Genomic DNA, 17,424 nt, shown 5'->3' with positions numbered 1-17,424 from the left:
AGTGGATTTTAATCAAAGTGAGTGTGAAAGCACTGAAAGGTTTTAATCAAGGATCTTTGGGAAATAACCCTGTTCATGGAAATTGAACTTAAGGGCATAAAGCAGGTAATAGTAAAGGGGTAGTTAAAATAGCCTAGGCAGGGATGTCCCCGGAGGTGCAGTGGTTAAGAGTCCACCTGCCAATACAGGGGACACGGGTTCAAGCCCTGGTCCAGGAAGATCCCACATGCCGTGGAGCAACTAAGCCTGTGAGCCACAACTACTGAGCCATGTGCCACAACTACTGAAGCCTGCACGCCTAGAGCCTGTGCTCCACAACAAGAGAAGCCACCACAATGAGAAGCCCGCACACCGCAACGAAGAGTGGCCCCCACTCGCTGCAACTAGAGAAAGCCCACGCCACAACAAAGACCCAACACAGCCAAAAAACATTCTTTAATTAAAAAAATAGTCTAGGCAAGAGACTACAGTAACTTTGATTAGAGTGATGGTGGAGATGGAAAGGAATAATGGATTCTAGATCATTTGCATATTTATTTTATTGTGATGCCATCCATAACTTGCACATGTGTTACATATATTATTTTTATATCTCAGATATTATATATGTATTTTTAGAGAGTGAGTGAAAGGTAGACATTGGAGATAGTTTCGATGGCTCTCTAGAGAAAGCCCCCCTCCATATGAAGAGGGAAGGAGAAATGGGGCAGTGGCTGGAAGAAAGAAGAAATAAAAGAAAACTTTTATTTTTGAGATGGAAGCTTTTCTGACATGCTTAAGTGCTGGTAGGAATGATGTTCCAGTGGAGAGGGAGAAATTGATGTTGCAAGACAAAGGTAGGGTCACTGGAGAACTAAAGTGTCTGAGAAAGTGAAAAGGGATAAAATCACGAATGGAAAAGGAGAGATTTACCCTTGATAGGCAGGGAGGCCACCTCTTCTGCAGTAACACTAGGCAGGATGGAGAAGATGGGAGCAGATATAGGTCAACTGGTGGTGAGAAGATTGAGACATCCTATGATGATAGCTTCTTTATTCTCAATAAAATACAAAGCAAGGCCATCAGCTTACAGTGAGGACAAGAGAGTTGTGAGGGACTTCCCTGGTGGCACAGTGGATAAGACACTACGTTCCCAATGCAGGGGGCCCGGGTTCGATCCCTGGTCAGGGAACTAGAGCCCACATGCATGCCGCAACTAAGACCCAGTGCAACCAAATAAATAAATAAATATTTAAAAAAGAAAAAGAAAAAAGAAAAGAGTTGTGAGAGAGAAGAAGTTAGAAATTTCATGGAATTCACTGGGGAAACCATGTTGGCCTAAAGCTTTTATTGAGGAAGGTGTTTAATTACAGTTTCTATTACTTTTGTAGTTGTAGGACTATTCATATTTCCTATTTCTTTTTGTTTCAGTTTAATAAGTTGTGTTTGTCTAGGAATTGATCTACTTAATATAAAATTTAAATTTAGGGGCATACTATCCTCTGTTTATCTTTTAAATGACTATATGGATCTGAAGGGATGTCTCCTTTTTCATTCCTGATACTAAATTTTTTGTCTTCTCTCTTTTATCTTAATCAGTCTTGCTAGGATTTATCAATCTTATTTGGCTTTTAAAAAATAATTTTTAATCCTTGCTACTGTGTCTTTGATTTCTGTTTCATTACTTTCTTCTCTTTCATTATTTTTACCTTCTTAGGGTTTAATTTGCTGATCTTTTCTAACTTCTTGAGTTGGATACTTATTGATTTTAGCCGTTCTTTTTTGCTAATGTATTTAAGGCTATCAAGACTGCCATACTTTTTTTTTTTTTTTTTTTTGCGGTATGCAGGCCTCTCACAGTTGTGGCCTCTCCCATTGCGGAGCACAGGCTCCGGACATGCAGGCTCAGCGGCCCTGGCTCACAGGCCTAGCCGCTCCACAGCATGTGGGATCTTCCCGGACCGGGGCACGAACCCGTGTCCCCTGCATCGGCAGGAGGACTCTCAACCACTGCGCCACCAGGGAAGCCCTGCCATACTTTTTTTATGTAACACCTTCATAATTATTGAGTTCAAAGTATTTGCTCATTTCCATTGTGATGTCTTTGGCCCTCAGGTTATTTGGAGGTATTTTCCTTAATTTTGTACGATATGGGGATTTTCTAATAACCTTGTTGTTTTAAGTTCTACCGTGGTCAGAAAACATTCTCTGTATGATTTCATTCTTTGCAGGTTTCTTGAAATTTGCTTTGCCACCTGACCAATTTTTGTAAATATTCTGTGTGCACTTGGAAAAATGTGTGGTATATAGGTACTGAGTGCTGTTCTAGATATGTCAGGTTTGTTAATTATGTTGCTGAAGTCTATCTTCTTGCTGATTGTCAGCTTATTCTATCAGTTACTGAGAAATATTTTTTTAAGTCTCCCACTGTGAGTACAGATCTGTCTGTGTCTTAGTTTTTTAATTTTTGCTTTATGTATTTTGAAGCTGTGTTCTTAGGTAAAAACAAAGTTAGAATTGTTATATCTTTCTGGTAAATTGGATATTTTATCATTATGAAGTGTCTTCTTTATCTTTGTTAATTGTTTTTGCCTTAAAGTCTATTTTGCCTGATACTAATATTATTATAGCATCATTCTTTTTATTGTATATGTGATATATCTTTTTTTATCTGCTTACTGTCATCTTTTATGTATCTTTGTATTTTATTTCTCTTATAATTGCATTTTGTTAATTTTTGTTTTAACTAATCCGACAATGTGTTTCTTCTGGAGTTTTTAATCCATTTTGTACATAATACAATTATATAATGTTTAAATCTACCCTCTAACTGTGAGAGTATCTTGCCTTTTCTATATTCATTTTCTTCCCATTCATGCCTTCCTTTTGATTTATCATCTTTTATTTTTCTATTCCCCTTGTAATCAGTTGGTAATTATAAATTTTTAAGTTATTTGTTTAGTGGTTACAGATTTTCCCAAACAGTACAAGAATCTTGAACAGCTTATTCAGTTTAACCTCAATTATACATTATTGAAGTTATGTATTTTAATTCTATATATGTCAAATCTCATTATTAATTTGTATGCAGTCAATATTCATTCAGATTTACCGATGTTTCCCTTCTCTTTCTCTTCATTCTTTTCTTCATTTCTGAACTTTTACCTAGGATTATTTTTCTTCTACTTAAAGAATGCCCTTTAATATTCTCCTTTATTCAGATCTGCTGGTGTTATATTCTCTCCGTTTTTCTTTTTGCCTAAAAAAAATTCCTGTCACCTTAATTGAATTGGACATTTAAATGAGCTGGGTTTTAGTCCTTGGGTTCTAGAGTTTTCTTTTTTGGTGACCCTGAATTGAAATCTTTGTCTAGCCCTGTGAATCCATTGAAAGTTCTACTTACCTTGAGTTTTAAAGTCATAAAGCCATTTTACTAACCACAGAAGATTTTGGTTCAATTTTTTAAAAACATTTAGATATGATTACCTGGAAATAAATTAGAAACTTTAAGAAGTTTAAAAGTGTTTTAAAAAGTAAAATATTAAGTTCACATATACAAATTGTTAGACCACCACCCCCAGTATAATTGTTTAAGAAAATTTTGAAACTGTCAGAAATGTTCTAAAGTCCCGTAAAAAGGTTGCAAAACTACCCTTGATAATAGTAATTATCACTATTTGTAATATTCACAACTGTATTAATTTTGACTACCTTGTTCAACCTACTTTCTGAAAACTCAAAGTGTCTTCTTCCACAAATGTTCTATAAAAAGTTACATATAGAAAAGGATATTTTTTAAAAGGAATGTGTGTGTGTATATATATATATATATGTAAATGTATAACTGAATCACTTTGCTGTACAGCAGTAATTAACAACATTGTAAATCAACTATACTTCAATATAAATTTTGTTAAATAAAAAATAATTTACTAAATCAAAAGAAAAAAAAAGGTACATATAAAGACTTGAAAAAGCTATTCTGACAGGGAAATTTGAGAAAGCCTTCACAAAAAAGCTACTGAACAGGGCTTCCCTGGTGGCGCAGTGGTTAAGTATCCGCCTGCCAAAGCAGGGGACACGGGTTCAAGCCTTGGTCCTGGAAGATCCCATATGCCACAGAACAACTAAGCCTGTGCACCACAACTACTGAGCCTGCGCTCTAGAGTCCGTGAGCCACAACTGTTGAGCCCACATGCCACAACTACTGAAACCCATGCACCCAGAGCCCATGCTCCACAACAAGAGAAGCCACCACAGTGAGAAGCCTGCAAACTGCAACAAAGAGTAGCTCCCACTCGCCGCAACTAGAGAAAACCCGTGCACAGCAGCAAAGACCCAATGCAGCCAAAAATAAATTAAATAAAATAAATTTTTAAAAAATAGTGAACAAATAATGAGAACAAGTAGAAAGTATTATTTAGGGTGAATGTCTGGTTTGTGGAGTAAGTGGAAAGCAAGGAAGTAGTTACAATTTAGGAAGAATGCTCTCTAAAGAATTTGACTCTAAAACGAATGAGAAAAGGAGGAAATATTTGAGAAACTTGGATTGTAGAAGGGTTACCACAAATGAATTTTTTTTAATAGGATAAAAACTCCTTGAATTTACTGCTTTGGTTCTTTGCTCAATCAGCCTTCCTTAACGCAATCTCCTCCTTCCTAGAAAAAAGGGCAATTTGCAAGCAGTTAAAAACATATATTCATTATCAATTCAAGCTTCCCTTCTGTTTTCCTGTTTAGCGTGATGTCCTCAATCTAGGAAATAGGAGTCATTTGATTTCTCTCTTTTTTCCTCCCAGAGTTGGAGACTAAACCTACAACCAAGAATGCTATACCAACAGAGAATATTTCTGAAGAATGTTTATCACAGGAGACCATAGTAGAGAAACTCATAGAGAATGGTCTGTGGGACACCAAAATGGGAGGATTATGGAAATGGAGTGACAGGATATTGAGATTGCAAGATAGTCAAGAAAGTCATTTGAGTCAAAGAATAGTTAAACACAAGAAAATTCCCACTCTTCAAAAAGGCTTTAGATTTGGATCTGTTCTTTTTCCAGAACCAGGAGTTATCACAGAAGAGCCCCACAGCAAATACCAAACACATGAGGAAAATTTTACAGAGAATTTAGATTTGATTACAGATACCCATCTGGGGAAGAAAATGTGCAAGGATACAGAAGGCAACAAAGTCATAAGCCCTGCTTCAGAACTCACTTTAGAGAAAAAAAACAATAATAAAGAAAAACCCTATAAATGTAGTACATGTGAAAAGGCCTTCCGTTATAGGTCATTACTCATTCAACATCAGAGAACTCACACTAAAGAAAAACCTTATGAATGTAATGAATGTGGGAAAATGTTCAGCCAGCCTTCATATCTTAGTCAACATAAAAAAATTCACACTGGAGAAAAGCCCTATAAATGTAATGAATGTGGAAAGGCCTTCATTGCTTCTTCATCCCTCATGGTGCATCAGAGAATTCATACTAAGGAGAAACCTTATCAGTGCAATGTTTGTGGAAAATCTTTCAGCCAGTGTGCCCGCCTTAATCAACACCAGAGAATTCAAACTGGAGAGAAGCCCTATAAATGTAGTGAATGTGGGAAAGCTTTTGGTGATAAATCAAAACTTGCAAGACATCAGGAAACTCACAATGGAGAAAAACCCTACAAATGTAATGAATGTGGGAAAGCCTTTAGGAATAAGTCATATCTTAGTGTACATCAGAAGACCCATACTGAAGAGAAACCATATAAATGCATTGAGTGTGGGAAATCTTTCAAGAATACCACAATCTTTAATGTTCATCAGAGAATTCATACTGGAGAGAAACCCTTTAGATGTAATGAGTGTGGAAAAGCCTATAGAAGTAATTCAAGCCTTATTGTACATATAAGAACCCATACTGGGGAAAAACCCTATGAATGTAATGAATGTGGGAAAGCATTCAATCGTATAGCAAATTTCACGGAACATCAGAGGATTCATACAGGAGAAAAACCCTATAAATGTAACGAATGTGGGAAAGCATTCATCAATTATTCATGCCTTACTGTACACCACAGAATGCATACAGGAGAGAAACCTTATAAATGTAATGAATGTGGAAAGGCCTTCATGCGTTCTTCATCTCTAATTATACATCAGCGAATTCATACTGAGGAGAAACCTTATCTCTGTAATGAATGTGGGGAATCTTTCAGAATAAAATCACACTTAACTGTACATCAGAGGATTCATACTGGAGAGAAACCATATAAATGTACTGACTGTGAGAGGGCATTTACCAAGATGGTAAATCTCAAGGAGCACCAGAAAATTCATACTGGTGTGAAACCCTACAACTGCTATGACTGTGGAAAATCCTTCAGAACTAAGTCATACCTTATTGTACATCAAAGGACCCATACTGGAGAAAAACCATATAAGTGTAATGAATGTGAGAAAGCTTTCACTAATACATCACAGCTTACTGTGCATCAAAGAAGGCATACTGGAGAAAAACCCTATAAATGTAATGAGTGTGGGAAGGTTTTCACAAGTAACTCAGGCTTTAATACCCACCAAAGGACACATACCGGGGAGAAACCATTTAAATGTAATGACTGTGGCAAAGCATTTAGCCAGATGGTACACGTCACAGAACATCAGAAAATCCATAGTGGAGAGAAACCCTATAAATGCGATGTCTGTGGAAAAGCCTTCAGGAGAGGTTCATACCTTACAGTGCATTGGAGAACACATACTGGAGAAAAGCCCTATACATGTAAGGAATGTGGGAAAGGTTGTATTACTCTATCACAGCTAACTCTACATCAGAGAATTCATACTGGGGAGAGGCCCTATAGATGTGAAGAATGTGGAAAAGCCTTCAGAACGAACTCAGACTTCACTGTACATCTGAGGATGCACACTGGAGAAAAACCCTATAAATGTAGTGAGTGTGGAAAAGCCTTTCGGAGTAGCTCAAGCCTTACTGTACATCAAAGAATACATCAGAAAGAAGCTCAATTAATATAGAGGACAGAAAATTATCATCCAGATATGACAAGAATCTTATAAACTGTATATTTTATGAATGTGGGAAAATGTTCAGGAGCAATTTGCCAGAAAGTACACACTTCATAAATACAAGAATGTAGAAAAGCAATTGGTCATATTAAATCTTAGAAGTTATAAGAAAATTCATAATAAAAAGGGCAAATGAAAGCCTTCATCCAAATTTCATATTTTATTCATTTAATAAATTATCTTCGATGAATTGCCTATTTTTTTGCTGATTTTCTTATTGGTTTATATTTCTTATAAATCTGGAGGTGCCCTTAATATATTTGAGATATTAATCATTTGACATATGTGTTGCAAATGTTTTTCTTCGTATTTGTCTTTGTACTTTTTTATGTAGTAAAAGATTTTTAAGTCTTTAATTTTTCATAGTAAAATATTTACATCTTTTCCTTTTTATATTCTTTATTTACTCTTTTAGCAATCCCCAGGTTATATATAGTCTCCTAAATTTGTTTCTAATATTCTGATAATTTTATTTTTTACATTGAAGTTTTAATCCATCTGGACTAGATGGCTCTTCATAGAAGAACAACTCCAAATGCATTAACCTATGAAAATATTATGAACCTAAATAAACAATACTCAGGGAAACGCAAATTGAAACAACGAATGATATGTTACTTCCACTTCATGGAGTTGGCAAAAATTAAGAGATCTTTTGCTAGTGGAGTTTGGCAAACCATATACTCTTACCAAATGGTTATATCAACTTATATTTCCACCAGCAATCCAGCGGTATATATTTTTTTTAATTCTTAAGTAAAATTTTAAAAGCACTTTGACCCAGCAGTCTCACTTTTGGGGAATCTGCCCCACAGAAATAATAGCATCAGTGCAAAAGCATATGTATAAATAAGGATGTTTATTAAAGTATTGTTTGTAGAGGCAAAGAAGAAACCCAACTGGAGACAAAGTGAATGCCAATTAATAGGGGAATGGGTGAATAAATTGTGATATAGCCATACCATGGAAAAGTATGAGAGTAATTTTTAAAATGAGTTATAGCTACACTAGTTGACTTCAAGGTATTTCCACAATTTTTTGATAAGTAATTGCTTTATTACAGAGATGTATATATACAAGATTTCATTTTTGTTAAAGTAATGGTTACATGCATTTATGTATGCATATATGTGTGCATGTGATTAGATGAGCATAGAAACAAGTATGGAAGAATATACATCAGGCTGTTAATATTGGTTACCTTGAAGGGAGGGAGAAGAGGAGAAGCAGTGATATAAGTGGGGGGGGGAAACTAGGAAAATAGAAAAATGTAAATGCAGTATGTATGGTATGAAACTATGTATTTGTGTGAACTTTTGATAGCCATGAATGAAGGGACAGTCTCCAAAAAGTTAATGACAGTTGTTTTAGATTTGTTGCAGAATCCAGTGTTTTTTGTTTGTTTTACCTCTCTCTGCTTTTCTGTATTTCTCAGTTTTTCTTTCCAATGAGCATGTAATATTTATATAAACATGAAAAACCTATTTTTCTTGTGAAGCTAATTTACTAGACACCTGTGATAGCCCAGGAATTACCCTAGGTGCTGGATATACCTTGGCAGGGCAGGAGTGGTCATGGATCTAAGAGCATGGAAATTGGTCTTGGTACCACCTAGATTCCAAAGAAGTTATCCAGCACTTCAGGACCCCCCCCACACCCTCTCAGTTTCATTTGGAGGAGGTAATAGAAATTTCAGGTAGATGAAAAACATATCCGAGAATATCTGGAAATTGTGTCCAGGTTATAGACCAGAAGACTTGCAAGCTTCAGAGACAAGTTCCACTTTCAACATGGCACCAAAGGAAAGATCACAATGGTGTAAAGGTCTGTGTACAGCCCTGCAGAACACTGTGTGATGGAGTATAGAGAGGGAAACAGCCAAGAACTCCAAAGTCCATGTATAAAAGCTTGGAAGTTCTGGAAATACTAAGAGAGTCCTGGAGTCAAAATGGGAACCCAGAGGCTGTGACCCTGGTACTGGAAGGCCCTAAGAGACCATGGACCTAACATCTGAAAAGGACAAGGCATGTAGAGCTACACTTCAGTGGAGACTGAAGGAAAGGATATCAAATACTCCTCCCACAATGCTAGGATAAGTCTTTAATATTGGGAAGGGGATATTGGGTGACTGATGTGAGCTGTCTCCCATTTTAAAATGAATAATTTGACATTGTGGTTGAAATGACTATTTCTGATTGAATTATAATAGTGAAATTTATTAACTATTACCAGGAGATGTGTCTACTTTGGACAAAATGTACCACTTTCTGATTGGAAAGTTTAAGGGTCTGACCTTGAAATACTATCCTTGAGAAACTCTATTGTCAAACAGTCTACATGACTTGATGTCAACTTTTTTGGCTGCTCGTATCTACCTTCAAACCCTCACCACACATAAACCCCGTCTCCCTTCCCTGCCTTAGAAGGTAGAAGAGGAGTAAGGTCAGCAGGTTCAAGTGACATAAGAACTGAAAGGTGTCCATCAGGTTAGGGGATGGAGATGATACAGGGCACCTTTACTAGAGCAGTTTCCATGAACTGCTAAGGTGCCAAAGCCTGGTTCCAGTGTGTAGTGGTATCTCACTATAGGTTTAATTTCATTTCCTTACTCTCTACTGATGTTGAGTCCCCTTTTAGGTGTTTATTGGCTTTTGGAATATCCTCTTTTGAGAAGTGCCTGTTCAAGACTTTTGCCCATTTTTATTGATAACTCTTTCTGTTTATTTTTAGGATTCTTTATGTATTCTGGATACAAGGTATTTTTTAGATATTTGTATTACAAATATCTACTCATCAGCATCTTGCCTTTTCACTCTCTAAATGTTGTCTTTTGATGGACAGAAGTCTTTAACTTTGATGAATAATTCAACAATCTTTTCTTTTATGATTACTGCTTTTTTGTGCCTAGTTTAAGAAATCTTTTCCTAACCCAAAGTCATAGAATATTTTCCTACATTTACTTCTGCATAGCTACTGTTTTACTTTTAAGTTTTAGGCTACAATCCGTCTGATATTTTTATATGGTGTGGAGTAGAGGTCAATTTAATATTTTCCATGCAAATACACAATTTATTCAACATCATTTGTTGAAAAGACCATCTTTTCCCCTCCCCCTTGGGTACCCTTGTGATAAGTCAGATAGTCAGATTATGTGAGGGGGTCTATTTCTAGATTATCTATTCTGACTCATTGTTCTGTTGAATACCAAATATTTTTAGTGAAAACAGGTTGATAGTAAATCTTGGCATCTGGTGGTATATGTCTTCTAATTTTGTTCTTCTTATTCAAAATTGTCACTGTAATTCTATGTCCTTGGCATTTTCATATGCATTTTAGAATGATTATTTTTTCAGTTACTCCACCATAAAAAGTAGGGATTTCAATGGATATTACATCACATATATAGATTAATTTTGGAAGAATGGGTACCTTAGCAATATTGAGACATCCAATCTATGAGCAGGCCATACCTTTTCATTTATACACATCTTTTAATTTTAGTAATTTTTGTATTTTTTCAATAAAATTTTGAATATTTTGTAAGGTTATTATATATTTGATGTTTTGGTGATTCTGTAAAGGCTATTATCTTAATTTCATTTTCTGACTTTTGCTAATATATATAATACATAACTATATATAATATATTAAATATATAATATGTAATAAGTAATGATATATATAATAGATTTTTTTTAAACTGACCTTATATCCAGTGACCTTCCTAAAATTCACTTGTTAATTATAATAGTTTGTTCATTCTTTCGGACTTTCTACGTACACAATATGTCACCTGTGATAAAGTAAAATCTTTCTTACCTCACCCTTTCCAATATTTATGCCATTTTTGTCTTGCTTTATTGCACTGGCTAGGACCTTCAAAAGTAAAGATTGTAGGCATCCTTGCCTTTTTCCCAGAATTTAAAGGAAAATCCTAAACATTCCATTAGAAATGATATGAGGTATAAATTTGTAGATAATCTCTATCAGATTAAGGAAATTCTCCTCAAATCCTAGTTTGCTGAGATTTCTTATTATGGACAGGTATTGAATTTCATCAGATACGTAGTTTGTAGCTATTGAGATGACCGTATGGTTGTTCTCATCCTGTTAATGTGGTTGAATTATGCGGATTGATTTTTTTATTTTAAAAATTGTGGTAAAATACACATAACATAAAATTTACCATCTGAACCTTTTTTTTTTTTTTTTTTTTTTTGTGGTACGTGGGCCTCTCACTGTTGTGGCATCTCCCGTTGCGGAGCACAGGCTCCAGACGCGCAGGCTCAGTGGCCATGGCTCACGGGCCCAGCCGATCTGCGGCATGTGGGATCTTCCCGGACCGGGACACGAACCCGTGTCCCCTGCATCGGCAGGCGGACTCTCATCCACTGCGCCACCAGGGAAGCCCCATCTGAACCATTTTTAAGTGTACAATTCAGTGATATTAAGTACATTCATGTTGTTGTAGCCATCACCACCATCCAGAACTCTTCATTTTTCTAAGCTGAAACTCAATATTCATTAAACAATAACTCCACATTACCCGCTTCTCTTAGTCCTTGGAGACTATCATTCTACTTTCTGTCTTCAGTCTGTCTCTGTGAATTTGACCACTTTAGGTACCTTATGTAAATATTTATTCTTTTGTGACTAACTTATTTCACTTAGCAAAATGTTTTCAAAATTCATCTGTATGGATTGATTTCTGAAAATGTTAAGGCAACCTTGCATGCCTGGAATAGATTCTATTTGGTCATTATATATTACCTTTTAAAAATATTGTTCAATTAGAGTTTCAAAATTTTATATCAGATTTTATGTCTATGTCCCGATTGTCTTGTATGTTTCCTTTTTTTTAGTAGCCTTGTCAGGATTTAGTGTGTGGGATAATGCTGGGCTTGTAAAATGAATTGGTAATTACCTTTTCCCCCCTCTGGAAGAGTTTGTTGTTATTTCAGTTGGTATTATTTTTTTCCATAAATCTTTTCTGTAAAAATGAACAGTAAAGCCCAATGAGCCTGGAATTTTCTTTGTAGGAAAGTTTTAAATTATAGATTCAGTTACTTTGATAGGCATAAGACTATTGAGATATTCTATCTCGTGTCAATTTTGCTAAGTTTTATTTCTAATTTGTCTATATCATTTCATTAAAATATCTAATTATTGGCTTTAAGTAATTGATAATGCCTGCTTGTTATATTTTTAATCTCTGTAGGATCTAAAGTGATGTTCCCTTTTCAGTCTTGGTATTGGTAATTTGTGTACTCTCTCTTTGTTTTCTGTGTTAGGCTCTGTAGGGATTTAACACTTTATTAATCTTTTCAAAAGCCACCTCTTAACTAATATACAGCTAATTTCTTTTTCATTAACTCATGCTCTTTTATTTTCTTTTTTCTACTTTATTTGAATTTGATTCATTGTTCTTTTTCTAGCTTCTTGAAATGAAATCTTAGATAATTGATGTTCAATCTTTCTTTTTTGCAAATATTTAAGTCTAAATTTTTCTATAAGTTCCTATTTAGCTTCATCAAGTAGAGGTTTTTTTAATCAACTTTATTGGGACATAATTTACACATAATAAGTTGTACCAGATTTAACTTTATATTTTGATGAGTTTTGGCAAATTTACACACCTGTATAACCATCACCAAAATCAAGCTATAGAACATTTTTTATCACCCCAAAATTGTCCCCACCTCTGATTCCAAGAAACCGTTAATCTGCTTTCTATCGCTATATATTAGAATTGTCTTTTCTAGAGTTTCATATAAATGGAATCATATAGTATATACTGTTTTCTTTCTATCTTCTTCACTCATGAATTTGGAGGTTCATTCATGTTATGTGGTTGGTACTTCATTCCCATAGTGTTAATATACTACAGTTCGTTCAGCCATTGATGGATATTTGTATTGTTTCCACTTTAGAGCTATTATGAATAAACCAGCTGTGAACATTCACGTATAAGCTCTGTGTAGACATATTTTCACTTCTATTATATAAATACCTAGGTTCGGAGTTGCTGGGTTATATGGCAAATGTATGTAATATTTTATAAGAAACTGCCAAGTTGTCTTCCAAAGTACCATTTTGCAACCCACCAACAATGTATGAGTGCTCTAGTTACTCCTAGCCTTGCCAACTCATGGTATTGTCAGTCTTTAATTTTTTTTAATTTTATTAAAGTATAGTTGATTTACAATATTGTATTAGTTTCAGGTATATAAGTCAGTGTTTAATTTTAGCTTTTCTAATGTGTGTACTAGTACTTCATGGTGGTTTTAGTTTGCATTTCTCTGATTAATGGTGAACATTTTTTATGTGTTTAATGGCTATTTATATCTCTCCTTTGTGAAGTATCTGTTTAAGTTTTTTGCCCATTTAAATTAGATGATGATAATGATTATATAGTCTAGATACAAGTCCTTTGTCAGATATGTGTTGTAAATATTTTCTCCCAGAATATGGCTTCCCTTTTAACTTTTCTTAGTGGTGTCTTTTGAAGAGCAGATGTTTTTATTTTGAAGGATATCAGTTTAACATTTCCTTTTTATGGGTCATGCTTTTTGGGTCCTCTCCAAGAAATCTTCACTTTCCCTAAGGTTCTGGAGTTTCTTGTCCCATGTTTTTTTCTAGAAGTTGTATGGTTTTAGATTTTATATATAGGCCTGTGATCCATTTTGAGTTAATCTTTCTGACCACAGATTTTTATATGTTGTATTTTTATTATCATTCAGTTAAAAATATTTTCTAAACTCCTTTGTTATTTCTACCTTGACCCTGGGGTTATTTATAAGCATGTTGCTTACTTTTAATGAATTTGTGGATTTTCTATTTATATATTATGGAATTCTAGCTAATTTCCACTGTGGTCAAAGAACACACTGTATTATTTCAGTCATTTGAAATTTGTTGATACTTACTTTGTGGCTCAGCCAATGGTCTATTTTGGTAAATGCTCCATGTTCACATGAAAATAGCATGGAAATAAGAATTATCACTTGAAATTTCTGCAGTTAGATATAATGTTCTATAAATATTAATTAGACCAAGTTGGTTAATAGCATTCTTTAAATCTTCTATATCTGTACTGATTTATTTTTCTGCTTGAACTATAAGCTACTAAGAATGGTGTCTTCAAATCTCCAACTATGATTGTGGATTTATCTTTTTTTTCTTTTATTTCTATTAATGTTTGCTTTCTACATCTTGAATATATATTATATATATATTCAAGTGCATATAAATATTCAGTGCATATAAATTTAGGATTGTTATATCTTCTTGTTTAGTTGACCCTTTTATCTATATCAAGCATCCTCTAACTCTAGTAATGTTTTCTGCCATAAATTGTACTTTTTCTGATATTAATATAGCCAAGATAATTTTATTTTTGTTAGTGACTGCATGGTGTGGTAGGCAGAATTCTAAATTGGTTCCTAGATTCCCAGCCTCTGGTATACAAGCAGTTCCCAGTTATTCAGTCAAACACTAATCTAGGTGCTTTTGTGAAGGGATTTCGCAAATATAATTAAGGTCCCAAATCAGTTGACTGAAAATAGTGCAGTTACCCTCAGTGGGCCAGACCGAATCAGTTGAGACCTTAAAAAGTGTGGGGCTCGTCCTGGTGAGAGAGATTTGGTGTATAAGGGGGACTCAGTGTGAGCGACATTCTTCATTGCTGGTTTTGAAGATAGAGGGGCTGTGTGACAAGGCGTGTAGGCACCCTTTAGGGACTGAGAGCAGTTTGTGACTGAGAGCCAGCAGGGAAACAGGAGCCTCAGTCCTGCAACTTCAAGGAACTGAATTTTGCTAACAAGTTGACTTCACTTGGAGTTGCTGTTTCCTCAGCCTTCAGACAAGAATTTACCCGTTGACTCCTTGATTTCAGCCTTTGAGACCTGAGCAGAGAACCCAGCCATGCCATGCTTGGACTTCTGACCCACAGAGCTGTGGGCTAATAAATAGTTGTTGTTTTAAGCTGCTGTTTCCATAAATGGGTTATGTAGCAGTAGAAAACAAATACACATGCTATATGTCTTTTTCCTATTCTTTTACTTTTAACTTAACCTGTGTCCTTACATTTAAAGTGTATCTCCTTTAAGTAGCATATATTTTGGGTCTTATTTTTATCTAGTTTGATATTCTTTATATTTTAATTGGTGAGTGTAATCCATTTTCATTTAATGTAATTACTAATATATTTGGGTGTAAGTCTCTCTATTTGTTTTGCCTGTTCTTCTTTTGTTTCTCCTTTCTTGCTTTTCTTCGGAATACTCAAATATGTTTCATTTTCTCATTTTTCTACTCTATTCAGTTTAATTATACATTCATTTATTATTTTGGTGTTACTCTGGAGCAGCAGAACTATTTTCATAATAATTCTAAGACATTACCTTTTTCATTCTCATTTTTCTCATGAGTATAGATTGCTGTTTTTCAGAAGCTGCATGGCATGTGATATTGCAAAATATTTAATGCAAAAGAAGATCTCAGACTTCAGCTATCTTCTATTGAGCCATTATTATCAACTGAATTACGTCCCCCCTCAAATTCATATGTTGAGACCCTAACTTCCAGTGCCTGAGAATGTGACTGTTTTAGGAGATAGGGCCTTTAAAGAGGTGATAAGTTAAAATGTGGCTGTTAGGGTGATTCCTAATAACTCTTGACTGGTGTCCTTATGAGAAGAGAAATTTGGATGTACAGAGAGTCACCAGTGGTGCGTACACACAAAGGGGCAACCATGTGAAGAGGCAGCAAGAGGGTGGCTACCAGCAAGCCAAGGAGAGGGGCCTCAGGAGAAATCAACCTTGCAGACACCTTGATCTTGGACTTCTGCCCTCCAGAACTGTGAGTAAATAAATTACTGTTGTTTAAGCCACCTAGTCTGTGACATTTTTTTATGGCAGCCCTAGCAAACTAATCCAGTGAGACGTTAAAGAGATTTGCAAAAATTTAAAACAGTACCACTCTTTGCACTAATTTTTTTGTTTTGAAGATTTGTTTTTATTAATGTTTTCCAATATCATATAGTAGTTTAATAGTATTATTTTTAATAAACTAATAAACATTAAAATTTTTTCCAATTTTAATTTCAAATACAGTAAACTTCAATAGATGTAACCTACATAAATAAAAGGTCTTTGGTTTCCTCAATAATTTTTTAAATTGTAATGTTGTCCTGATACTGAAATGTCCGAAAATCATTGCCCTTAAAATTTGTTTGGCTCTCCATTGGAGCACTCTTTTTTTTTTTTTTTTTTTTTTTTTTGGTTCTTTTTTCTTGGAGCACTCTTGAAATTAATATTTCAAAGCAATGAAAAAAACTAATGTTTTAATTCCATTTACTCTTTGCCTTTTGTTCAATTGTTGTCATATATTTTATTTCTACATGTTTTAAACTCCAAAGGATTTTATTACTATTACTGTTTTCAGCAGTGTTTATTTGTACTTACATGTTTACCTATTGCCGTGTTCTTCATTCTTTCCTGACATTCCTTGTTCCAACTGGATCATGTTCCCTTTGCCTGGCTAATTCCTTTGGGCATTTATCATAGCATTCCAGTAGCTTATCTCAGCTTTTGTCTGAAATATTTTTACTTTGCGTTCATTTAGGAAGGATATTTTCACTGGGATAAGTGTTCTAGTCTGGCATTTGTTTTTCATTGTTGTTGCTGTTTTTTTTCTTTCCTCACCTAAAATAAAATCTCAGCTTCTGGCTTCCGAAGTTTCTATTAAAAAATCAACTGTGAAAAAAAAAAAAAATCAACTGTGTTCTGCTCTTGTTTTATTTTTTCTCCAGCTACTTTTAAGATTTTATCTTTGCCCTTGGTTTTTGTAAGTTTTAATGTGATGTGCCTAGGTGGAGAGGTTTTTTGTTTGTTTTTAAAGCATATTTTGAGCATGTGGAGCTTCTTGAGACTGTGCTGTGATATCTTTCATCAGTGTGGGGAAACTCTCAGCCACTATTTCTTTAAATATTACCTCTGCCCCATTTCCTCTCTCCCTTATTCTAGGATTCTAATTACCTGTAGGTTAGACCTTTCACCATGGTCCAGGTCTCTCTTTAGGTTTTCTGTATTTCCCATCTTTTTTCTCTCTGTGCATCAGACTAGACACTTTCCACTGAATTGCCCTCCCATTAACTAATGCCTATTCTGTTTTCAATCTGTTATTAAACCCATTTTGAATTCTTAATTTTAGTCAGATTTTTTATTTCTGGAATTTTTGTCTTGTCTTTATATGGATTCTAGGTATCTGCTGAAATTCTCCATTCTTTTCTCTTGAATATATTAATAACGTTTATTTTAAAGTCCTGGACAGTTAACTACAGTAGCTGAATCACTTTTTGGTCTGTTCCTTTG

General features: G+C 34.8%; 1 protein-coding gene across 6 annotated transcripts in view; it reads left to right on the top strand.

Annotated features, from left to right (window-relative positions):
* Window positions 1–13,024, top strand: part of LOC101328830 (zinc finger protein 286A) — a 46,321-nt gene extending 33,297 nt beyond the window's left edge. For 5 of the 6 annotated variants that reach the window (XM_019944193.3, XM_073797132.1, XM_073797131.1 and 2 more), the window contains one exon: window positions 4,779–13,024. In XM_019944193.3, coding sequence (XP_019799752.2) covers window positions 4,779–7,003 — 2,225 coding nt within the window. In that variant the 3' untranslated portion in view covers window positions 7,004–13,024. The remainder of the gene's footprint in view (window positions 1–4,778) is intronic. The other variant, XM_073797138.1, reaches the window with a different exon arrangement.
* The last annotated feature ends 4,400 nt before the right edge of the window (window positions 13,025–17,424 follow it).

The sequence above is a fragment of the Tursiops truncatus genome, chromosome 20 (assembly GCF_011762595.2).
Source record: "Tursiops truncatus isolate mTurTru1 chromosome 20, mTurTru1.mat.Y, whole genome shotgun sequence".
Taxonomy (NCBI): Eukaryota; Metazoa; Chordata; class Mammalia; order Artiodactyla; family Delphinidae; genus Tursiops; species Tursiops truncatus.
This window is presented reverse-complemented; position numbering and strand designations above follow the sequence as displayed.